General features: G+C 40.8%; 1 protein-coding gene across 1 annotated transcript in view; it reads right to left on the bottom strand.

The window, feature by feature from the left end:
- Positions 1–26450, bottom strand: part of DNAH8 (dynein axonemal heavy chain 8) — a 336143-nt gene that overhangs the window by 68020 nt on the left and 241673 nt on the right. Inside the window, exons 76-82 of the mRNA XM_044250418.1 lie at positions 23578–23683; positions 21866–22118; positions 21566–21756; positions 16284–16405; positions 11979–12097; positions 9683–9885; positions 1892–1965 (exon numbers count right to left, since the gene is read on the bottom strand). Coding sequence (XP_044106353.1) covers positions 1892–1965; positions 9683–9885; positions 11979–12097; positions 16284–16405; positions 21566–21756; positions 21866–22118; positions 23578–23683 — 1068 coding nt within the window. The remainder of the gene's footprint in view (positions 1–1891; positions 1966–9682; positions 9886–11978; positions 12098–16283; positions 16406–21565; positions 21757–21865; positions 22119–23577; positions 23684–26450) is intronic.

Genomic DNA, 26450 nt, shown 5'->3' with positions numbered 1-26450 from the left:
ATGAGCACCTGTTTTTAATGAAATGATTATATGTCAATATGAACATTTCTTCTGCTACTGGTTAAGACTGGAATCAAGTGGGTTCAAAACAATTGTACTCTGCCATCTCTGATTCAGAAGGAAACAGAAATTAAAACTTGAAGTCTTGTGTAAATATACTGTGTGCACCATCTAATGGTGGGAACGGGTATTTTGGAATTTGTAAAAACTCATCCTAAAATGAATCCAAACGGACTCACCCCCAAACCATATCATCCATAGTCACAAAGAGAGCTGCATATTAGGTCCTGAAAGTTGGACACCATACATGTGGTGACTTGGGCTACAAGAATACTAAGCCTTAATCTTTCTCATCACTCTTCCCATACAGTTCCAAAACCACACAACTTATTAAGCACTATTTTAATACTCGAAAAAACTATCGTTAGCAATATATAAGTCACAGAACCACCACTGCTCTATGAGTTTCTTAACTGACAACATTTTGATACCTTTATATTAACGAGATCAGATCAATAGAGCTACAAAACCCTGAGTGCAGTAAATACATGTATTATGTATATGCCTTCTACTGTGGGAGAAACTACATCTCAGACTGGCTTAAACAGCAAAGGGTACAGTTTGACCTAAACAGCTGGGGTGTGCGGAGGAGGAAGGACCTCAAAGTTGAGTCAGCTGGTGCCATAATGGATCCAGTTTCTCTCTCATTCCCCATTTTGTTCAATAATGTGAGTTTCATCCTCCCTCTGGGGTCCATAATGTGGCCAAGTGGCTGTACCTGTTCCTGGGCTGTTGGGTTTTTTCTCTCATAATGTCATTATTATCAATACTTACCCCACCTTGAGAAAGAGAACATGGAACTTATAAAAGCTCATATTCCAAAGAAGGTTAGTGTGAATGCAGTATTGAAATTTAAAAGTTTCTCATTCATGGAAACTGAAGAAATTATTTAAGGTCCAGAGTTAATCTGTCAAATCACTCAGTGGAGGGAATCATTTGATCCAAGTAAAAATAATTATATGTAACTGCCTTGATATATATAAATTAGATACAATATATTATTAAATATAATTAAGTGGCAAAGAAAAAGGCTTCAGGCACTTGAGAATTAATGACTAACTTGAAAATCTGATGGACCAAGCAGAGATTTAGCTCATTAACCCTCTCTAGTCATTAATTCCCAAGGAAAAGCGGCACCAAAGTTGCTTCAGACCTTATGAGATCAAACACTTAAACATAAACTGAGATCTTCCTTTATTTTTATAAGTAGTGTGATTTCTTATCACAGCTGGAATTGCTATCTACCATGCATCCCTAGAAAATTAATGTTCTGTGTATTTATTAGGTGTGATGGAAAACATTTCTCAGCATTCCATTCAGCTTGCAATTTTCAATAAAAACTATTATCAATATTTAAACACAACATCCTCAAATATTTGTTTTTTGTTTGAAACTACCCATTAATGAAAAAAAAAGAAGCCCGGCTTTAACTGAAAATAGAAATTTAACTGTGCTGGTCTGTCGCTTCTTAAGCACTATCTATTAACATGAATTGCAAAATTCCAGCTAGAGCTACATTCTTAGGACCAGGGAGTCTGTCTGCCTGACACTAAAAAAAGAAAAAAGAATTTAGTGAAAATAAGCTAGAGTTTATACTATGGAAAATAAAACAAGCTTTCCGTGGGGATGTCAGGAGCAACCAGCTTAAGGTTTAAAATGTATTGGTAATCAAAGGCTGACTACACATATATTTTTAAAAAAATGGAAAACTGTGATGGACCATCCCAGGCAGAATGCTTTAGCCACCACTGTGGCAGTCTGAGATAGACCTGATGGCCAGAGGGCTCATAGGAAGAAGGATGCCCTGCCACTAGCTAGCCTTGTTACCTACCTGCTGCATGGACATCTGAATCAGCTTTCGAGCGTGTACCTCTTGTCCTTGCCCCATTGAGATAGTTCTGCATTCTGTAACATAGGAGAAAGATCACTATGATGAAACATAATTTTGTAACAGGATTGGGACAAAAAATTCATTTCTGAATGGTCACAGCCACCCTCACTCCATGGCTTCTAAGAAGGCCTCTTGTGATTCAAACAGGTGTGTGGCCTTTGGTTGTACTGATGAGAGAAATGGGTGGGGCGGAAACTGGAGGCACCACATGGAAAGCCACACAAAGTGTGTGTGGCTGGGGAGTCTGGGGGTGTTTGGAGGTAAGGAGGAGAAAGGCTGACAGTGGGAGAGGCAGTGACAATGCTCTCACAGGTATTTATAGGGAAAGAGGACTTTTTTAGTTTTGCCATGTGTTTTGATTAGAATCTCTCTTTGGTGGTTTCACAAACGTTTCCGTGAAAATGGAATTGGGTTTTTATTCCTTTAAGATGTCAGGCTTACAGTGCTTTCTGTCCATTTTGGTTTTGTTTGCATGGCTGTCCATTTTCTGAGATAGGACTCAAGGCCATTCGGCTCCAGGAGGGCTACATTCAGGGGTAACTACTGCTTAGACTAGATCACCACCTTGGAACTGAGGTGTGAAGAGAAAGTGGAGGCCGCCACAAGATTGGAAGTGGGATTACAGTCTGGGGGAGAATACAGTATTTAGGCTCTTTAGTGAATCTGTTGTCCCAGGCACAGAACCCACTTGTGCTATGCAGTAAGAACTTACTAAATGAAGTAGTCTATGAATCATGTTTGTGAAACTGGAACTGGAAATTAACTTTAAAAATTTTTTTTATTTAAATTCAACTTAGTTAACATATACTGTACTATTAATTACAGAGGTAGGATTTTGTGGTTTATCAGTTGCATAGAACACTCAGCGCTCATCACATCACGGACTTTCCTTAATGCCCACCACCCAGTTACCCCATCCTCCCATCTCCCCACCCTCCAGCAACCCTCAGTTTGTTTCCTATAGTTGAAGAGTCTCTTCTGGTTTGCCTCCTCTACTTTCATTTTCTTTTGTTTTTCCTTCCCTTCACCTATGCTCACCTGTTTTGCTTCTAAAATTCCACATGTAAGTAAAATCATATGGCATTTGTTCTTCTCTGACTTATTCCACTTATCATAATGCCCTCTAGTTCCATCCACATCATTGCAAATGGCGAAATTTCTTCTTTTTGATGGCTGAGTAATATTCCATTGTAGATACATACACACTAAATCTTCTTTATCCATTCATCTGTTGATGGACATCTGGACTCTTTCCATAGTTTTGCTACTGTGGACATTGCTGCTATAAACACTGGGGTGCATGGGCTCCTTCGAATCACTATTTTTGTATCCTTTGGATAAATACCCAGTAGTACAATTGCTAGGTCATAGAGTCATTCTATTTTTAACATTTTGAGGAACCTCCATACTGTTTTCCAGAGTGGCTGCTCCAGTTTGCACTCCCATCAACAGTGTAAGAGGGTTCCCCTTTCTCTGCATCCTCATCAACATCTCTTGTTTCCTGAGTTGTTAATTTTAGCCATTCTGACAGGTGTGACGTGGCATCTTATCATGGTTTTGATTTGTATTTCCCAGATGATGTGTGATGTTGAGCATCTTTTCATGTATGAAGTATGTCTTCTTTGGAGAAGTACCTCTTCATGTCTTCTGCTCATTTTGTGAATGAATTTTTTGGTTTTTAGGATGTTGAGTTTGGGAAATTCTTTATAGGTTTTGGATACTAACCAGACATGTCATTTGTAAATATCTTCTCCCATTCTGTAGGTTGCCTTTTGGTTTTGTTGCCTATTTCCTTTGCTGTGCAAAAACTTTTTATCCTAATGAAGTACGAATAGTTCATTTTTGCCTTTGTTTCCCTTGCCTTTGGAGATGGTCTAGCAAGAAGTTGCTGCAGCTGAGGTCAAAGAGGTTGCTGCCTGTGTTCTCCTCTTGGATTTTGATGGATTCCTGTCTCACATTTAGATCTTTCAATCATTTTTTAGTTTCTGTGTATGGTGCAAGAGTTTTTGTGTATGGTCCAGTTTGAGTTTTTGTGTATGGTCCAGTTTCATTCATCTACACATGTGGCTGTCCAATTTTCCCAACACCATTTGTTCAAGAGATAGTCTTTTTTCCATTAGATATTCTTTTCTGCTTTGTTGAAGATTAGTTGACCTGGAAATTAACTTTTACACTAACTTTTGTAGACCTGATTTCTTCAAGTTTTAAAGGTGCCACCTCAGCACTGAGAAAGGAAGTCAGTGGAGGCACTGTGAAGCAGTAAATGCTTTGCCCTGCTCTCCTGGATGAGCTTGGATCCTCAGTAAAGTGGGCCACTGTGGTGGGGTAAATAATGAGCCTAGCCTGGGAACTGCTGTAACAGGTTACAAGGGACTGGAGAAATTTATGGGGTAGGAGGGAAGTATGTCAGGAACCACAGAAGAAGTTGTCAGGATACACGCCATTTAAATGGCGCTGTGTGGTTAATGGGCAGAGATTCTGTGAGGGTTTGTATGATGCAATATTAGGGATTATTCATGAACTCAAGGTCACAGAGAGAAACTTTGCAAGGGTGCCTGACTGAGGATAAAAGAGCACTGCTTGGGAGAATCAGGAATTGTAATAGGCTCAAGTGGAACCAGTGTCTCTAGCTGAAATGGAATGCTGTCATTCCCAGTCCACATAGTTATCCTCTTCTGTGCTTTATTAATGGTGCTTTGACATATGGAAGTTTCAAAACTTCACCCAGTCAGACTATCTGCCTTGGTTTTGGATTCTGGTATTACGATTAAGAAAATCTTAGCTATCGCAATCATATCAATATATTCTTTTTTTCTTTTATGCCTTAATTAATCTAGAATTTACTTTGGAGTTTAAAGTGAGATAAAATTCTTACTTTTCCCTAAAGTTAATCGGCTATCCCAACAATGTTTATTAACTAATCCATTTTTCTTCCATTGATTTGAAATGTGAATCTTATCATAGACTCAGCTATTATAGATAGTAGAGCCTAATTTGAGGTCTTTTCTTTTGCTTCATTGATCTGTTTATCTACTCTGAGCCAGTTCCATACTGGTTAAAATATTGCCATTTGATAAGGGTTTACAAATCTGGTGGTGCTTGCCCTCCATTATTCTTTTTCCTTTTCAAAGCTTTCTTGGTTGTTCACTTACTGTTCTAGATGATCTAAGATCCCTCTACTATCCAGTTAGAACAGAAAATATAGTTGGAATTTCAATTAGACTTGCATTCAATTTATAGATTAATTTAGAGACTATTGACATCTTTACAATACTGAGTCTTTACACTGGGAATGTGGTTTAACTCTCCACTTATTCTATCCTACTTTTATGCCTCTAAGAAAGTTTTATAGTTTTCTTCTAATAGGTATTTTAAAAATTATTTCTTAGTTTTATTTTTATTTCTATAGTGAAGGGGATTTTTACATTTTATTCTACAAGAATGTGCCATTAATTTTTTTATATATTTATTTTGTGACCAGCCTCCTTACCAAACTGTCCCGTTAAATCTAATAGTTTTTCAGTTGATTCTTTTGTGTTTTTAGTTAGAAAATTACACTGCTTGAGAGTAATGATGATTTTTGTCCCTTCTTCCCAGTAGTTATATCTTTTATATATGGTTCTTACAATACATTAGCTACCTCTTCCACAACAATGACAAATAATAGGGTGATAGCAGACATCTTTATCTTATTTCTGACTTTAATGTGTCTAATTGTTTACCAGTAAGTAAAATGTTGATGTCTGAAGTTCATCTTCACTATCATATTAAAAAATGTTCTGTTTCAACTTCTTTAAAGTCAAATACAAATGCTAAATTTTTATAAAATGTCTTTTTAGCATTTATCAAAGTAATAATATGACAGCCTAAAGAAAAGCCTTTTACTTATTGTTGTGATGATATTTCTTAATACTGTATCCTTCCTATATTCGCCCATGCATTTCTACTTTGGTCAAGGTAAATTATTACTTTTTTTGCATGTTATTTCTTTTAATATTATAATGATTTCTTCTTGGTTGCATTTTTAGTTAAGATCCTTACATTTATATTGACAAGTAGGGTCAATCTGTAGTTTTTTCTTTTATAAAGTTACTATCTTGTCTGTTTATATCAAGATAATGCTATCCCCTTAAAATAAAGAGGAAAATATATCTTCTTTTTCTTTGTTCTAAAATGGAATAAAACATGTAAAATTTTTAAAGGATTTACTAAAAATGTCATCCAACCCCAGGGTCTTTGCTGAGGTCATAATTTAAAAACTTCTAATTTTTCTCATCTCGATTACTGGTGTATTCAGGTTTTTCTACCTTTTCTGGGAAAATTTGTTCAATTTGTCTTTTTCTACAAACTTGTCAGTTATAATGATATTTTAAAGGTTATTACCATAACTATACACTATTATTTATATTTTTTCATTTAATATGTTTTTATACCCATTTTCTCATTCCTTCTCCTGTATATTTGTGGGTTTGTTTTTTACTTGTTCTCTTTCATTTGTGTTTGGATTCTATTTTCAAACTCATCCTTCCTCTGGGACCCCTGCCCCTTTATCCAGGCTCTGGAAGGGTTCTCATGCTAAAGTCATCTGTCTTTTCTCCCTCTTTCCCAGGTACCCAGTACTTCTGGGAAGAATTTATCTGCTCTGAATCTCTCACTGCAGAGTCTGACAGGCACCTGACAATAACCATAGTGAGACGTTTTTCTTTTCTTACAAAAATATATTTGACTTGGGCCCATCCTTCAAATGGCTGCCTGGTAACTGGTTAATTCATCCAATGAAGTCAGTGAGATGGAAGGAAAGAGCACACCATTGTAGTGAAATTTGAAAGCCCTGGGATAAGGCCTGATCTGATCTGTCCCCCTTAAGATCTGTCCCCAGCTAGCTGTCTGACCTGCTCTTCAGACCTTAGTTTCCCCAGCTATAAAATAAGGTAGTTGAATTTCAAGATTTCCAACCTATTCACCTTGAGAATTCTATGATTATCTATTATCCAGTTTCTCAAATAAAATATTTGTGGTAGAGACTAGATTAATATGTTATTTTGCCTATATAATAGTTTCATTTTCACAGCTATTTTTGGGATTTTTAATCCAAAGTGGTGAAGAGCATGAGAATTTCTAGCATTCTTAAAAATTATTCAGCAAAGAGTTGTTTCTCAAATTCATTGGGTCCTTCAGGATCAGATCTACTCTGTTTTAGGATCCTACTGTATTTTAGCATCTGTTTTAGATCTTACTCTATTTTAGCATCCTAATCAACAGAAACCGGAACAATTGTTGGAAAAACTAAAGTCAGGCAAGAAATTAAAGTCACCAAATTGTCAAGCAAAGTAGTATGATAACATGTAATAATACTAAAGGTAATAGGACAACTGCATTTAATATTATGGTTATAATTTCTCCCAATGGAGACCTTGAATTTTTAAATTCTGTTCCTAAACCCTTGTCCTAGACAACAGCACCATTTTTGAGGTAACATCTGACATTGTATCTCTAGTTGGAAAAACACCCATCTTCTAGGAACAATATCCCCCCCTTCTAAGAAATGACCCCACTCTAGCTCCATGCATGTGGTTTCTACTGCGAACCTATCTCTGCAGCAACAGTTCATTGATTAGTCCATAAAGTAGCACTTGACCAAAGCAAAACCAATTAATTTCTTCCTTTGAAGTTTCCTTTGGACTTGGGACCAAGAGAGTAAGTGGACTTTCCTTGAGAATGCTGAACTTACTGAACATATAAGCAGTGTAGCTCATGAGCCACCAGAGACCAAGAGTTCTGTCACATGGAGATTGGTTCATAGTAAGATAGAAAAAAGAAACCCATAAGCAGAAAGAAGGGGGGCAGCTGGACAAAGCAATGGGACAAAGATCCAAAGAGGAATACATCTGAGGGAGATTTGCAAACTACAGGGCTGCAAGAGAGGTATCACTACTCTTAAGCCAATGAAGAAGACTGGCATGTTGCCATAAACACGAGAGCAACATAGCCTACACTAAAGGTGGTTAATCAGGAACAGTTGCTATTAGAGCCTGGGAGTTCTTTATATTGGGTATCAGCGTTCAGACCGAAGAAAGTGACCATTCAAACATGGATCCATATGGAACATAAAAGGGTGTAGTGACAACAGAGCAAGGTCAAGATGAACAAAGAGGGAATGAACACAGACATGCTACCCTAAGCTAATGGTTTATAGTAATTTCTTCATGCAGGATACATGGTGAATACTCAGAGAGGACAGAAATTGATTTTATATCATGTTATGTTAACATAATAATGAACTCAAGGTAAGTTTTATTTCATAGGGTAGGTTTAGTTATTCATAACCAATCACTTTTATAATCTTTATGAGGACATAAACGAGTTAACCCAGTAGGGTATAGTTATAGAGATCAGAATCTAAAAGATACCAAATGGCAATTCCAAACACATTCTGATGTACAGAGTATGAAGAGCAGGTAAACAGCCCTCCTACAAACATCCAACCTATAAAAGAGTGCCTCAATCTTAAGAAGATGTGCTCTGCATCATATGGGTCCTTGTCCTCTGGTCTTACTGACTCAGTAACTACTCTCACCACTTACATGTTTCTAACTCCTTGCCCTACCTTCTCCCCCTAGAGCAACTTTCCTTCTACCTCCTACCATCCCACCTGGTGAAATTGTATCTATTTTTTAGATCCTACTCAAAATATCATCACTGTGATACCTTCCCCCTGCACCCCTTGCAGTCTGAGTAGCTCTGAATCTTGTAGTCAGGTGTGTCTATGTAATTCCTACAGCCCTATCACAATTATATGCTGTCTTCCCTGGCTATGTTGTATTCATCTCCGTACTTCTTGAATCTAACTTGCTGTCTGTACAATAGCCTGTAGGGTTATTGAATGAATAAATCCCTCAATGGACTATTACTCAGCCATCAGAAAGGATGAGTATCTACCATTTATATCGACATGGATGGAAATGGAGAGGATTATGTTAAGTGAACAAAGTTAATCAGAGAAAGACAATTATCATATAGTTTCACTTATATATGGTATCTAAGAAATGGCACAGAGGATCATAGGGAAAGGGAGGGAAACTGAATGGGAAAAAATCAGAGAGGGAGAAAAACCATGAAAGACTCTTAACTCTGGGAAACAAACTGAGGGTTGTGGAAAGGGAGGTGGGTGGGGTGAAGTGGGAACTGAGTGATGGGCATTAGGGCATGTGATGTGATGAGCAGTGGATGTTCTATGCAACTAATGAATTGAACTCTATATCAAAAACTAATGATGATATAGTAGCTAATTGAATTTAAATTAGAAAAGAAAGTTGCATGAAAAAAAGAATAAATAAATCCCTAATTACTGTGTGTCGTAACAGTGTTAAAATTTTCTAATTTGTGACTTAATAGACTTTTTTCTATAATTTTATATAGACATGGCAATACCCCTGTATGTTCATTCTTGCTAGCCTACTATCTATATGGTATGTTCCTCTGCTCAAACTTAAAAAAAAAATAATAATAACGTAAGTGTGTTCCTCTCTGCACAAAGGTATCTGTATCATACCCACACTCTAGGAAATCTAAAAGGGGAGGAAAGAATTTAATATTTTTTCTAACTATATATACAGATAAACTATATCTAACTTAGATATACTTCTAAGAATCAGTTAAAAAATTATGAAAGGTAAGGTTTGAGACTAAAATATAAAAGTTTTGCTGAATTGCAAAGATTTCTGATCATACCCAGCTTCAGTTTCTTGGCCAAGGCATCAATTTGAATTGTGGGATCAGATCCCATGGACAGGAAGCATATCAAAGGTGTCCGTGTGTCACTTTCTTCCCAAGTTTTCTCCAGGTTCAAGATAACTGGTTCTGTGTACTTCTCCTCCAAAGAATCTGCAATATATTTTCTTGCTTGAAAAACAGTACGATCTGGGCACCAGGACCTAGAAATGAATACAAGTTAGAGAAAAAAATTCAGTGTGTTCATTTTTTGTTCTATTTAATTCTAAGCATGTAAAGAACATATTTAATTAGCAAAGAACAAAAAGGTAATCCTCCCTTTCGCAGGTCTGTGAAAGAAGGATCGGAAGGTTTTCCATCCCTGGATGAATACAAATTTAGTCATTTGGTTTTGGTATGAGGCACTGGCAAAAAATAGGGCAGAGCTGGTAACAACAGGGTCTGTTGCCAATAGGGAAGGAAACTTAGAAGTTAGCTGATCTAATCATCTCATTTTCAGAAGCATCAATTACTTGGAAGCTCTTAGTGTGGGGGTTTTTTTGTTGTTGTTTTTGTTTTTTACTTAATCTGAATTACTTTCAGTTACTTTTTTAAATCACATCAGTGATGGTGTGCCTGAGTGACTCAGTTGGTTAAGCATCTGACTCTTGATGTCAGCTCAGGTCATGATCTCAGGGTTGTGAGGGCAAGCCCTGCATTGAGGTTCTCTCTCTCCCTGCACCCCCCAACCTTGCTCCCATGCACATGCTCTCTCTCTAAATGTAAATAAATATTTTTTAAAAATCACATCACTGATTATCTGTAGTCACTGAAGCTATCAAATTCAGGTAAGCAATTCCTCATTCAGACTAATCCACAGGAGCACACTCACTCTTTGATAAATATTTACCATGTGCCTACTATACATCAGACCCACATCAGGTGTGGGGACTCAACAGGGACACAAGGAGAGGTGCCCTCTGCCAGCTCTGAGGGCCAAACTGCCGCCCACCCGGGAGCTCTGCAGCATTCAGGGAGAGAATTAAAGTGTCAAAGTTCTCAGAAGGAGGTTGACCAGCAAACATGTATTCAATACCATCTGTATAGCTCACACTGTAGTAGGTTCTATACACAGCAACAGTTCAAATAAATATCATTTGATATTTGGTATTTTAGATCACAGACAAGCTCTATGGATGCTTATTTGTTCGTAGATCATGCTATTCATTTGACACAGTTTCAATTTTTAAATGATGGTTAAAAGATAGATACATCTATTCCAATAAAAACAAGTAGCCCTGGGGCACCTGGGTGGCTCAGTCAGTTAAGCATCTGACTGTTGGTTTCAGCTCAGGTCATGATCTTAGGGTTGTGAGGTCGAGTCCCACATCAGACTCCACGCTTGGCATGGCATCTGCTTGAGATTCTCTCTCTCCCTCTGCCCCTCCTGCTCATGCACTCTCTCTCTGAGAGTGCATAAATAAATAAATCTTTAAAGAAAAAGTAACCCTTTCATATTTTGTACATCATGAGGTCACCACGGCTGACCACTCTGATGACCCTCAAAGAGTAGACAACATCCAGGAAACAACTTGTTCTAAGAAAAGCAAGCTCAGGTGCATAATATAAGGAAAACAAAAACTACTCCAACATAATCCTACATCTTTTTGTTGTTCTTTTGGTGGTCCCATACATCTCCCATTCCACCCTCCCGTCTCGCCCTTCAATCTCTCTCTCACACACACACACACACACACACACACACACACCCCTACATTCCAGTATAGAAGCCTTCTTTGAGTTCCTATATATATATAAAATATGAAAAATAGGAAGGAAAAGAAAAGAAACAGAAGAATTTTCTTCCTTAACATCAATTTCAGAATTTGTTTCCACTTTTAATAGCCAAGACAGCATTTATATTTTTCAATAGGCAGTTCTTGGCTTTTTTTGTCAGGTAAAATTGAATTTCAGCTTATCGACTAATTGCCTGGCAACTCTGTCATATATTTTTTTTTAAGAAGTGAATTGAACAATAAATAATTCACTCAGTGGTAAATGATGAACAGAGGACATAACAAAGGCATATTGTTCATGTTTTTTGCTCAAAGCACTATCACTAATACATTCCCCGCCACCATCACCATTGTATTTGCTTGTCAAAGAACACAAGGAATTGCCATCCCAAATGGCAATTTGGAAGCACACACATTTACAATAACCACTGGGTCACAGTGAAGTAAGCTCACAGAGGTAAGATCTGTAATTTGACAATATGATGAGTGATGTTTCTAGGTCTGATAATACCTATTCTTACCTGATAAGTAAAAGTTTGCGGCAGGTATCCAGTGAATCATTATACCCATCAGGGATAATTTCTTCCTCTGGAGCATCTTTATCAAACCAGCTTTTCCAACCCTTCTCATTACGAGATATCTAAAATAAATAAGCCAATTAGCAAGCCATAGGACCACATGCACTTGGGATATACTGGAGAGAATTCTGAGTAAACTTAGGGGGTCATTCTTCATAGGCAGACAGTTTTTCAAACATAACCACACAGTTTGCTTGTTTATTTATTTATTTATTTATTTTTCAGAATCGATGACTCAAAGAACATGGCTATTACTAATCCCTCTCAGGTTTTCCATTGCTTTTCTATATTACTCACTGAAATTAAGACTGTGGGTCAATTACACCAAATGATCAGGCAGGAACAAACACAGACCAGGGGTTTACAATCTTCCAATACGATTGGCATTTGGCACCAGATGACTTTGGGGGAGCAGTCCTGCACACTGTAGGACTGTTAGCAGCATCTCTTGCCTCTACCGACTAGATGCCAACAGCACCCTTGTCACCAACTCATGATAATGAAAATGTCTCCCGATATTGTCAAGTGCTCTCTTGGTTAAGAAGATACAGACCATTCTGATAACCAAACCTCTAAATGTTGACCTTTACTTAAAATAGCAATAGATAAGAAAAGAGAAATTTTTATTTTCTTAATGATTCCCTGCCTTGAGACCTTAAACCTAAGAATAAAAGAAGTTTCCATTGGATATATGACCCACACCTTCTTCGTCCATTCATCTGTTGAAGGGTGTCTCAGTTCCTTCCACAGTTTGGCTATCATGGATTTTGCTGCTATGAACATTGGGGTGCATGTGTCCCTTCTTTTCACTACATCATATCTTCGGGATAAATAACCAATAGTGCAATGGAATATTACGCAGCCACCAGAAAGGATGAATACCCACCATTTGCATCGACATGGATGGAACTAGAGGGGATTATGCTAAGTGACACAAGTCAAGAAGAGAAAGACAATTGTCATATGGTTTCCCTCAGATGTGGAACATAAGGACTAACATCGAGGATATTAGGGGAAAGGAGGGAAATCTGAAGGAGGGGGGGATCAGAGGGACAGAAGAACCATGAGAGTCTATGGACTCTGGGAAACAATCTGAAGGTTTCAGAGGGGAGGGGGGTAGTGGGATGGGGCAACCCGGTGATGGGTATTAAGGAGGGCACGTGTTGTGATAAGCACTGGATGTTATATGCAAACAATGAATCATGGAACACGACATCAAAACTATGGAAAGAACCTAGATGTCCATCAACAGATGAATGGATAAAGAAGATGTGGTATATATACACAATGGAATACTATGCAGCCATCAAAAGAAACGAAATCTTGCCATTTGCGACAACATGGATGGAACTAGAGCATATCATGCTTAGCGAAATAAGTCAAGCGGAGAAAGACAGCTATCATATGATCTCCCTTATATGAGGAAGTAGTGATGCAACATGGGGGCTTAAGTGGGTAGGAGAAGAATCCATGAAACAAGATGGGATAGGGAGGGAGACAAACCATAAGTGACTCTTAATCTCACGAAACAAACTGTGGGTTGCTGGGGGGAGGGGGGTTGGGAGAAGGGGGGTAGGGTTATGGACATTGGGGAGGGTATGTGCTTTTGGGTAAATTGGAAGGGGTGGTGAACCATGAGAGACTATGGACTCTGAAAAACAATCTGAGGGGTTTGAAGTGGCGGAGGAGTGGGAGGTTGGGGTACCAGGTGGTGGGTATTATAGAGGGCACGGCTTGCATGGAGCACTGGGTGTGGTGAAAAAATAATGAATACTGTTTTTCTGAAAATAAATAAATTGGAAAAAAAATCGAAAAAAAAAAAACTAATGATGTACTGTATGGTAGCTAAGGTAACACACACACACACACACACACACATACACATCTCTCCAAGAGCTGGTGTCTGATACCTGTTCTCTCAGAAGCATGGGAAAAGACGCCAGTTTTCGGTCATTAAAAGGCACTCCCAGAAGCCCCAGTCCTGACAAAACCAGTTACAAAAACAGCCGATTGGTGAGTCCCACTCTGCCCTCAGCAATAAGCAGTCTGGATTACTGAGACTGGGTTTGTAACCAAGTTTCAAAGCCACGGTCAGCATTAAAAGCCAGTGGCAAATGCGACCGGAGCAGGTCCTATGAAGAAGATCAAGGATTGTGCTTTTAGCTGCATTATCCTTGTTCTTTACGCAGGCCCAAGGAGGTTAAATAACTGCCCCAAAGCCCACACCACGCAAACAATTCAGCATACAGGATCCAGGCGGGGTGCCAATGAAGAGCGAAACCGATGCTCGGGAACTCAGTTACAGTTTTGTCGCCTTGGGACACTAAGAGGAGGAATTCTGAAATGTCTTCTCTCTCCTGAAGACTGCAGTGGCTCCCCGACATTGACCGCTCCCAAAGAATCTGGTCTCCGCCCTTGGAGCACCACACCCCCCACCCCCACTGCATGGGTACCTGGGCACGACCCACCCCGCCCCCAGCTGGTCTCCTCCAGCCTCGCCGCTTGAGAGAGGATGCACAAGAAGAAAGAGGGTGTTCGTTCCCAGCTTCCTGGCGCTGTATCTGCTCATTCTGACTCTACTTACTCAATACAGCCTCCAGGGCCAGTCGCCTCTGCAAGGGGCAATGGGATCTCCTCCAGCCCCTCGCTGCTCACCTCCACTTCCTACTGCTTTTCCTGGCCCTGTTAGCAACACCACTTCCAGGGCCTAAACAGTTCTCTCTGAGATGCCCAAGCGGGCTAGGTGCTATTGGAGGCTACTTTTGTTTCAGGTCCTGACACCCATCAGCCGAGACGGATCCCCTTCTCCTTCTGCCCTTTTCCCCCCTCAAGGAGATGCCAAACCGATGGCCTCCTGATCGCTGGTCCCATGAACTTCTGCAACTTTCCTGAGAATGACCATTCCCCTTACTTCTAGCCCACCCTATGTTGCTTTGGAGAGAAATAACCCTGATGTCAGGGAAAGAACATAAGGTCAGATTACAGCTTCACCATTTAGTGGCTATGCAGACTTGGGCAAGTACTTAACCTGTTTGAATCTCCGTTTTCTCATCTATAAAGTGGGGTCAATAATACTTCCCCCTAGCATGGTTATAGTTGTTGCAAAGTACTTATCCTATTGTTAAGAGTAGCAGGTACCAGATTCTACACAGCAGGTAATTAAATTCTAATTAACAGAGACAAACGATAATGTCTAGCCCCGGATCAATACAACCCATCAGCAGAGAGCGCAAGTGTTAAGTGATTCCCCCCCCCCCCAGTGGTGCTCCAAGGTCTCCCTTACCAGTCTCCTGCCAGACCCAGACCAACTTATTTCTTCCCAAAGTATTTGTTTGGGCTTGGAGGACTCATACAGAACAAAGCTTCCCATCCACCACGGACAGAAGCCAGGGACTCTGACCCAGCCACGGCTGAATAGGTAAAGAATCTCCATAATGTTTCAGAAATGCCCCTGAACAGAGACACCTACTGTACACTGGGAAGGGGGTAGGCAGGTGTGTGTGGATGGGAGGGAATCACGTGATGACAGCATGAGGTGTCTGTCAACTTGTGGTCAACCCATCGCCCCAGTTGTCCATCACCAGTAACCCCCAAAAAGCTGATTTTCGGCAGCCGACGCTGGGAAACCACAGGCCTGCCTCAGTGACAGGCGACTATCACTAACAACCCTCAAAGATAAAAATCATCTTTATGCTGAGTTGTACAATTGTTTCCCAGTGAGGACTGAATCAACTAATCCCCAACAACACATTTACATTTTCAGATAAGAAAAGCAACGGGTGAATCAGGGCCTGTTTCACTGTTATCCTTCACCCTTTTATATCTTCACCAGGAAACTGATACTTTTTTTTGAAAGGACCCCAATCTCTTAATTTGCCTCAAATTTAAATCCGCACAATTTAGTTGATCAGAAGCAGCAGGAAAAATGTAAAAACATGGTCTCTAACGAAATAGTCTACAATAAAAAGGTCCACCCACTGGTTCTAATTCTGACAGCTTGAGGTAAGCAGGCTTATAAATGACCCACACCCACCACACAAGAGGAAAAGGCAGTCACCTGCCCCTACGGCAAGGCTCCTTCTGATACTCTTCATCCAAAATTGCCCACAGAGAGCTTGGTGCCTTAGAACTACATGCTTCCTTTGAGCCTTTTGGGTTAAGGAATTGTGGCCAGGAGCCCCCAATTAAAATGGCCCCAGGTATGTTTGGTTTACAGATCTGTACTTGTTTCTCCCAGCCCTCTGTTACCTGGTTCATAATTTCTGCAAACTGTGGAAGCTTACTCAGCTCCACAAGATTCAGCCAGGTCATATCCAGGATCCAGCGAAAAGGCTTGGGAGGGCAGGCTTTCAGATCCAGAGCTGCTCCCCCTGGGGAAAGGGCATTGGCAGGAATCAGGTCAGCTTGGGCTTCGTTTTTAGACATTTATTTTCCAACAGAAGAAAGGTAACCATATTACAGAGAAAATGGGGAAATAATCACGAAAAAAATGTGGCTATATTTTCTAGGTCCATTTCCTTCAAGTCTTAGGGTTTTATTTTCTGATTTATGCCATTTTTCTCAGGTGGTTGCAGTTGTTTGCATTTTTACTTTTTTTTTTTAAACAGCCAATTTCATGAAATTTACAATTTTGATATCAGTGAATATCCTGATCTTTTCATGTGTGATTTTTAAAGTCACTTCTTAGCTCTCACTCTTTCAAAAACTTGATACTTAATATATATATATATATATTTAAGTCAGAAAGATGGATAGATGGAGGGTGGGAGGGATATGATACTTCTGTGGGTTCTTAAGGAAGTAACTCTTGTTCAGATAATTTGTTCACTTAGTTATTCAAGAAATATTTATTGAGCACCCTCTCTGCACCAGCATATCCCAGGCACTGGGGATAAAGCAGAGAAAACCACACAAGGCTTCTGCTCTCACAGAGTCTAGAGGAGATCGTGAATTACAGCATTGGATCACATTTTGAAGCAAATCCCAAATCAAATGAGTATTCCCAATGGGACAATCTTCCACCAAGACACATAATTCCAGCTTCAAAACTCCTCTATTGCATTACCTTCAGTAATGTTTTATCAGTTGTGTTTTAATTCGGATGTGTGCAAAACAGTGATCCTAAATCCTTTAGTCCTACTGAAGAACCATCTAATGCCACCACTTCACATATTGACCCTTGGGCAAAAGAGGGGATGGAGGGGACGTCCGTCAGTGGCCGCTCTCTCTCCAGCACCTTCTTGAGAGGGTAAATGAGCTGACGTGATCTTTTCTTATAAATCCCCTTGCACTACCTCTGGGGCAGCAACTCCTAGTGCCATAACACCTTTAAAACAGGCAAACCTTCCTCTTGACACCCCACTCCCTGCTACTTGGAGGAAGAGAAATCCATCCTCTAGAAGCATATCTGCCAGGACCGAGTTTACTAGAGAAGCCATGGCTGGAGAGCATCATGGATAGACTCAAGGGACTCTGGTTCTCTAACTTAGAGACAAATGCATTTTCTTCTTCTTTTTTTTTTTTTTCCAAAGGAAATGTTTTCATGTGACCGTAAGCCTCAAAAACATCAGGAGAAAACATTTAAGCCACAAGTGTTTTGAAACATCCTGGTGGACACCCATGAACCCAGAAAAATCACATCCCACTGTACTCCCCAAAATATTCTGGCTCAACCATGCTAGCTGCCAAAACACAGACAAAGAACTCAATTTCTCTGAGTTTCTTTTTCTGTCAAATGGGTATAATAATGGACTCTGCCAGATCAGTTTCTGTGAAAATTCAATAAATTCATGTATGTAAAAACCTCAGAACAGTCTTGGCCCATAATAAGAGTTATGTAATCATTAGCTGTCATTTCAACATGAATTCTCTATTTTGGAAGGCTTAGGTCCAATCCAATCTGGAAGGCAAGCGCAGACCACCCCCCCACACACACACACTCAGGTTGGGTCCATGGTTTATAACAAAAGAAAGATGGTGTCTTTCTAAAATAACTAGGCAGGGAAAATAGTTATATCAATTACTCTATAACACAGGGCTATCCATGGTATCTATTTCATTTTTCAAAGTGTCCTGACATTCTCAGTTGAAGAAGAAAGTCAAAGGCACCTTCCACATACTGCAGAAAAACAAGTAGGAATTGACATAAAGGGATAGTCATTCCTAGGAGATCAAATATTTCTGCTATGATAAATAAGTCTGTCTTCTTTCCCTCTTAAGTCCTGAGTTAAAAATGATAGAAAAAATGTCAAAGATCTAAGGGTTATATTTGTTAACTTTGTAAAAAACACTGAAAACAAAATCATCTATCATTTTTGTAAAAATAATTTGGTTAAAATGTAAACCACTTCAAAACTAGGACAAACTGTACAACAAACCAATTTTGTTTTGGTTTTCGTTTTTCAAAACAAAACAAAACCCTCTTTCACTGCTGAGCTGGTTGTACTTCGGTCGACAACCTGTCATACAATCCCAAATTAATCTTTTTCAAAGCACTGCTCTGTTCGGGTTACTTCCCTGCTCATAAAACATTCGATGGCTTCTATTGCCAATGAAATTAAATCCAGACTCTTCTCACCGTCTCTCCTGGCCCTGTGCAATCCGAGTCTCCATGACGCTCCAGCTTTATGAAGTTGGGGTCCCAGATGTACCTTTACCATGACCCAGATGCGCAGGCTTTTTACTTTTTCTGTGACCACTCCCATCCTCCTCACAAATTCCCTCCTCCCTGGGTTTCTCTGTCTCTTCTGACTTACAACCTGTCTCTCCAAGAATCCAGCCCCCTGAGGCAGGGCTCTGGTTTGGCTGGGTGGGCGAGGGGAGAGGCAGGTGGATTGGGATTGCGTTGTGATGGGGAGGATGCCTCAGACCCGAAAGCTGCCCTCCAGTCTCTGCCATAGGCTGGGATCCCTGGACTGCGTCCTCCGTGCTGTGACAAATCCTGTCTGACCTACAGGGGTGTTGGGCTGCTGTCCACAGACCGGTCCTTTGTGTCCAGGACTTACGTTCCCCGGGGCCTGCAGCTTCTTGGCTTGAGCCCAGGCCTCTGCTGCACACCAGCCCTTGCAACATGTCCACATATACACTCCTACTTGCCTAACATAAGTCAGGCTTAGCCCTCAAGCCACTCCCCTCCACCAAGTCTGCCCTACAGCCGCCATGTGGGATTTGGCGCTGAGCAGAATGAAGGGGCATCTCCTGTCTGGATGTTTCTCGAGCACCTTTCTGTACCCACACGAGGTTCTGCCTCAGGAGACTGGGAAGAAGCAAGGATCTTTGCACCTGACCTCCGTCTACCTCTGAATCTCTTGTCCTTTCCGTTGTGGCCCAGAGTACCAGGTTTCCTCTTCTTTCTAAAGCTTGTCTATCTCCTTCCCAGTGGCCATGTTGCCTCATGGGATTCAGGAAGCAAGGCCAGCTCACAGATCAGGAAAGACCCAAAGTATACGTCCCATCCCATTTGTATGCCATGCTTAAAGTCCTCCTACACCTGAGGCTCATTTTGCTCCTGCTTTTGCCTAGATAGTCAAAGGAGTTTTCTAGGTTTGGTAAATTTAGACTCATTTTATTTAAATGTCACAGAGGCCAGGGACTTGTACATCTGGAAGCTCTGCACAGCTTGCCCGCCTCTCTCAGATGGTACTTAGCACTTCCCCTTTGGCCCCCAACCCCTTGTACCTGTAAGGAGGGGTGATGGTCTCTGAGCTCACACAGCTGGTCAGCAGCAGAGCCCAGCTCGTATCCCGCTTCTTAGTCCAGCCCACACCTCACTGCACCACGCTGCCTTACGCTACACTTTAAGACCTCATCCTCTCTAGGTGCATTAGACCTGAGAAAAACTATGAATTGCATGACATGCTCCAGTTTCCTTTGAACTACAAGACAGAAAAAAGTCAAGACATTTTAGCCATTCTGAAAAATTATTTGCAAAGTTTCTACAACAGTCCTCTAACCTGAAGCTGAGGAAGAAATTCACTGAAGTAGAGAAAGAAGATAGAGTAGTAACCCATAGTTTACTCCCTGTTTATTATAAATGAGATGTCATAGAGAAAAGTATATTGTGTATCGTGTCCTATGCCCTTGTCCTCTGAATTTAGAAATATTCTACATTTTCTTCCTACATAATCTCTTTCATTCCCATGGCTAGGTGGTTATTTCTATGGCCCTAGCTTTGTAGCTGTCTGACTTCTGAATCGTCTGGCCTACCCTTTCTGTCTGCTGGAGATCTCAAATTCAACAGGTGTGTTTAGTCACCAGAGCTGTTCAAGGACATTCAAGTTTCCCTTCATCCAGGCACATGGGAGAAGTGCAGGTCCCTGCCCTCTCTGAAGTTAGTGATCACTGTGTGTCTTGCTTTGCCTAATGTAAGATGAGCATTTAAGTGACAAATGTCACTTGTGGGATAACTTTTAAAAGCTGGCCCATGATTTGTCTTATCCCATTCCTCTGCTATAGTAATTATAGAAGAAATTCCTGGGTGACCACGACAGGCATGTGGAGAGAGAATAAATGAGAAAATACCCTTATCATGTCAAGCCACTGAAAGTTTGGGATTGTTTGTATGGCCACGAAATCTGGTCTATTCTGACTGAAATTAGGTCCCCAAATCACATTCACTTCTACTCAGCCTTCAGAGTCCTTTTTAAAGGCCACTTTAACTCCTTGTAGGGAGAGGGACAGCTGGAAAATGATTTATTAAGCTTTACACAAAGAGCAAAAAGTGTAAGAGATATTTAAAACATTAAACATTTTTCCCTTGGATAGAATCATCTGAAAAATTCATGGCTTACCCCCACAACAGTGTATTTTCCAAAGAGTTCCTACTGGCCTCACCAAACACAAGTCTCTCCTTCCTTTTAGACATTAAGACTTGGTTTTTAGCTCTCTTCTAACAGTGAGAGTATTCTGTTTTGTTTTGCAATAATTTTTTAAATTATCTCTATCCCCATAATAATACTGGTTTTTTTTTTAAAGCAATGTCTGGTTTACCCTTCTATCCCAACATTAATATGCTGGGTGCAGAGTATATGCTCCATAAATATTTGCTTAACCAAATTGAATGAAAATACCACTCTTTGATATTCTTGAAGATACTTTTAACATGGGAGATGAGCGTTGAATAGGACTAACTTCCACAAAATACAAGTGTGCCTTTTGCAGTCTTAAAAGTTGTGATAATCCCTTGCTCAAGGAATTGCTCTTTTGTGATAGGAACCTCATTACTAGCTCACTTTTCTTCCCTTTTGCCTTCAGGTTTCCTAATCCCAGGCAACAATGACCAAACTTCAGGTAATGATATAACTAAAAAAAAAAAAAAAAAAACCACGGAGTGAACACAGACCTGAAATAAATCATCTTGAGTTATCAGAGCAAAACGAATGGGAATCAGAAAAGGAAAATGAGGTACAAAGAACTTCCCTTTCATGGGAACATGATTTCCCCACTGTATCATAAAATAGGTCCCCAGCACGTCAAAGAGCATATCAGAAGCAACCTCCTTTACATACACATTCATATTCTAAGCCCTTCACCTTTAATGAGAGCCTGAAACTCCCTGTGCTTCACTGTTCCTCTCTGAAGATCAATCTTCAAGGTCATGAGGAGTACAAAGAGGAATTTGTGGTTTTCGTACAGGCCTCGGACAGAGTATATAAAAACTTCATATGTCAGATACTCAATAATATTTGTAATTCTCTTTTGAGGCAGTGGAGACTTCTCAGATCTGCAATACATTTTAAAAATTAAGGATGTCAACAGCCATCACTAAGACAGTCGGAAAACAAACACAAATTTTAAATGGCTCCCCACAGGGCCAGGGAGGGCCTCCCTACCTGGCCATGGACTGGTCAAATAACTTCAAGAACTGGGCCAGCGAGGTCTGGTACATGATGTTGACCATGCTCATCTCTGTGATGAGAAAGTAGAGGATGCTTCCGCGGGTGGCAGCAGGTCGGAACTCCTCCTGAGCCGTGTTTATTTTGATCTCCGTCTCTGCAGCCACGTGCAGCTTTTCACTTACTTCGGCTGCCGTGTGCTTGGTGATTCGAAGAACACCAATGAGAGATTCGTCGTCTACCAAGGAACCTAAAAGCCAAACAGGAAAACCCTAGAGCACAAGAAAGGGAAGCCCACAAAGCAAGAGGCAGCACTTCTAAAATCGACCTGTTCATTTTCAAGTCAATTTCTTCAATGCCCCTCCTGATAGAAGGGCGTATATTAACACGCTGAGAGGCTTCTGGCCCAACTGTCATCTGATGCCTGAATCCTTCCAAACACCCTTGCGGACAAGTTATCCCAGATGCTTCCTGTAAATCTGCAAAAGGGGATTCCCAAGGCAGCCCACATGACTGGTCTCCAAAGGTCTGAAGACAAAATCTGGCCACCTCCACCCACCACCTCCACCCCGTGGTTTACTACTGTAAATTGAAATTCACCTCTCAGCCATCTTTGCTAATAGCAGGATGCCCAAGGGTATCCAAATGGCTGGGAGAAGTCACTGGACCAGAGCGCAGACAACTTCATCAACATAAGCAGTGTGATCAAGGCAGATGAAAAGGACTCTTCCCTGTGGTCTCCATCAAGCAGTGCGGGAGCACAGCATGAGAATCATCTACCATGTACTTCTGGGAGGTTAAGGTTTTTGTTTATCCAAGGCATAAAGTGCTATTGGGAAGCATTCATTATGAGCTGTAATAAATGGTAGGATTTAGGCTACTGGAATTTGCCTACTGCAGAACAATACAGTGTTTGCTGATGTTAGTGTCATTGGATAGGATGTTTTTTATTTATTTAGAGAGTCTCCATCCCCAGATCAGGGTGTGGCATGATGATCTGACTGCCAGAAGGAGAATCCACCCCTGACTTCTAAGCAGGAGGTCAAGGCCAGTGGGGAGTGAGCTTGGGCCTTGGGTGCTCAAGAACGGCTGATACAGATTACACACATCATCACCCATTGTGGTAACTGCATTTTAGTGCCAAATGCAAGAGTTGATTTAAAAAAAAAAAAATAGATGAGGCACATTAGTTTCCTTTGGGCAAGCAAATTAGCCTATTACAAGTCACTTAGCTCTATTGGGAGCCCTTATTTTTCTCAGGAGAGAGCAATTACATCTAGAAAACTCCCTTCTTCTCAAATGCTCAGACTCTGTTTGCTAATTCAAAAATCACATTCTCGGGGCACCTGGGTGGCTCAGTGGGTTAAGCCGCTGCCTTCGGCTCAGGTCATGATCTCAGGGTCCTGGGATCGAGCCCAGCATCGGGCTCTCTGCTCAGCAGGGAGCCTGCTTCCTCCTCTCTCTCTCTCTCTCTGCCTGCCTCTATGCCTACTTGTGATCTCTCTCTGTCAAATAAATAAATAAAATCTTAAAAAAAATCACATTCTCTGCGGTCCCTCTTTAAATGTCTAGAGGGAAAGTGCCTTGCTTTTGTTTGCATTAATAACTCAACAGTTTCCTAACACCTATAATCCTGAGATGCTGAAAACAAGGCCCAAGAAACCCTTACTTGGGACCATCATTCAGTTTACTTGTTAATAACACAGTACCTTTTGTGGCGCTTAACTTGTAGAGAAGGTTGTCTTCAAGTTCCTTCATCTTCCGCCTGTTGAAGGTCACATCCTCCAAAAGTTTAACCCTCTCAGACTCTAATTCCTGTTAAGAAACAAAAAATACAGGTGCCCAGATGGCTCAGTCGGTTAAGTGTCTGCCTTCAGCTTGGGGGAGTCTGCTTCTCCCTCTCCCTCCCCCTGTTCACTCTCTCTCTCTCTCAAGTAAATAAAGAAAATCCTTTTTTTTTTTTTCCAAAGCCAGATTAAAAAAAAAAAAAAAAAGAAAGAAAGAAAGAAAGAAACAGGGACACCTGGTGTCTCAGTCGTTAAGCATCTGCCTTTGGCTCAGGTTATGTACCCGGGGTCCTAGGATCGAGTCCTGCAACAGGCTCCCCGCTCAGCAGGGAGCCTGCTTTCCCTCTGCCTACATCTCCCCCATCTTGTGCTTTCTCTTTAAAAACAAACAAACAAACAAACAAACAAGAAATAATAGCCAAATTGTAATCACCAGTCACTATGGCAAACCCAATTTACTTAGTGCTTCTTAACAGTTTTTAAAAAGTTTGTTTCTTTTAAAGATTTTATTTATTTATTTGAGAGAGAGAGAGAGAGTGCACAAGCAGAGGGAACAGCAGGTCAAGGGAGAGGGAGAAGCAGACTCCCCGCTGATCAGGGAGCCCTGATGCAGGGCTGGATTAGGATCCTGCCCTGAGCCGAAGGCAGATGCTCAATGGACTGAGCCACCCAGGTGCTCCTAGTTTTTAAAAGTTTAAACTAAAGTGCCTCTGGAAGGCCTTAATTTGGTTGGATGCTTTTTAAGAAATTATGCCCACTAGTACTAGGTTTCCACACTGCATGCACAAGATTCCCCTGCTAAAGGAATTTTGTCTGATTATCCTCCATGCTCTCTTCCTGGCTCTAAGTTTATTTAAATTAGAGTGTCTCATTCTCTTGGCCCTGCCCCACATGGACTCTGTGTGATATGCTAACATTTTGGCCATCAGAAGTAGTAGAAGCAGAGATGTAATATCAAAGCACCATGAGGACAGCCAAGCCCAATGTCAGCTCTTGGTCTGGGATCTACCTGTAGGGACACCAGGTATCTGGTCTACCAAAGCCAGCTGCCAATACAAATCCATTTTCCATTGTTTTACATCTCCTTCCACCAGAGGGGCTAAACTGGACGTTTGGAAGGCATATTTTTTCCAGAAGAATAATGTCTTTTTAAATCATATTTTGAAAAAATGTTAAGTTTTCAGAAAAGGTGCAAGACGGATATAATTAACTCTCATAAATGTTTTGCCCAGATTCACCAGATACCATTTTGCGTTATCACTCTCCTTATATATATAATACTTATTATCATTATTGTTCTTCTATTATTGGTGAACCATCTGCTGAGGTCATGATCCTTTACCCCTAAAAACTTCAGCAAATCTCCTAAGAACCAGGACATTCTCTTGCACAAGTATAGTCCAATTTTCAAATTCAGGAAATTTAACGTGGATATAATACTCTTGCTACATGCAGAGTAAATTAAAGTTGTCTGAATAGCATTTTTATAGCATTTTTTCCTGATCTTATACAGAATCACACATTGTATTTAGAATTATGTTAGAAGGAGGTGTTTTTAAACTACTTATCTGAGAAAGTTTCTTGAAAAACCATTTCAGAAGTTCTACCACTTTCTGAAAATCTTTCTTTTTTTTTAAAGATTTTTGTTTATTTATTTGACAGAGAGAAATCACAAGTAGATGAAGAGGCAGGCAGAGAGAGAGAAGGAAGCAGGCTCCCTGCTGAGCAGAGAGCCCGATGCGGGACTCGATCCCAGGACCCCGAGATCATGACCCGAGCCGAAGGCAGTGGCCTAACCGACTGAGCCACCCAGGAGCCCCCACTTTCTGAAAGTCTTAAACCACTTTGTGGATCCGAAGCTATGGCACGGTGTTCACCTCTACACCTGGCACATCTTACATCACTGTCTGTGTGTCGATCGTGTCCCTCCAATGAGATTCTGTGCATCTAGAGGGCAGACACTTGTCCTATTCACTTTTGTATTCTTGACAGCATTACCTTGAGGTTTTGCAGAAAAGGGACTCAATCTGAGAAATATGTGTTAAATTGAAGTGTGCCAAATTGAGTTCAACAGTTCTATTTTACTTCTGGGGAAACTGAGGACCCAGAAAATACATATTAACTCCAAATCCCATCCCAGCATGGTCCTCATGGCTAGTTACCAGCAAAGGCAGGATCATGCTCTTGTTCTCCAACTCCAAGACCAGTGGCATGATTGCCAGCGTCCTAGAAGGTTTGCCATGTTTGATGGGGGTAGCAACGAAGGTCATGGCTGCGTTTGCGGGGGAGTACCTAATGAACTGTTTCCATTAGGATGGTCACCTCTGGGTGGCAGTATAGGAATATCTGGACAAAATGAAATCCCTTGAGCCTCCTTATCAGTGTGATCTGGCAAAACAAGCGTCATGGTACCGTAGGCACTCATGGGTTCTACAGCATCATCTGAAAGGTTTATCTAGAAGACCTGACAGGATGGAAAGTCTTTGTGCTTTTGGAAGCTCAGACCCTATTCTCTCTGGCTTCTGTTTGTTCTTCTGTAAAATGAGGGTGTAAGAGCAGGAGAGTTAAGAAGGTTAAACATCATGGTTAGGATGTCCTCCTACAGATTGAGTGTGTGTTTTGGCTTTTCCCAGCAAGGATGGTATAAGTACCTTAGTGCATCCCTTGAAGAGGAAGCTGAGGCCTAGGAGAGAGTGTGTGGGCTTTTGGGGGACATGGGGTGTAGCCTGCCTTAGACTGTGGAGTGGCCTGCCTTAGGGAAGTTCAGGCAGCCTGTATGTGGCACCTGGACCCAT

The sequence above is a fragment of the Neovison vison genome, chromosome 1, assembly GCF_020171115.1.
Source record: "Neovison vison isolate M4711 chromosome 1, ASM_NN_V1, whole genome shotgun sequence".
Taxonomy (NCBI): Eukaryota; Metazoa; Chordata; class Mammalia; order Carnivora; family Mustelidae; genus Neogale; species Neogale vison.
Note: the sequence above shows the minus strand (reverse complement) of the source record. Positions and strands in the feature narration are given on the sequence as shown.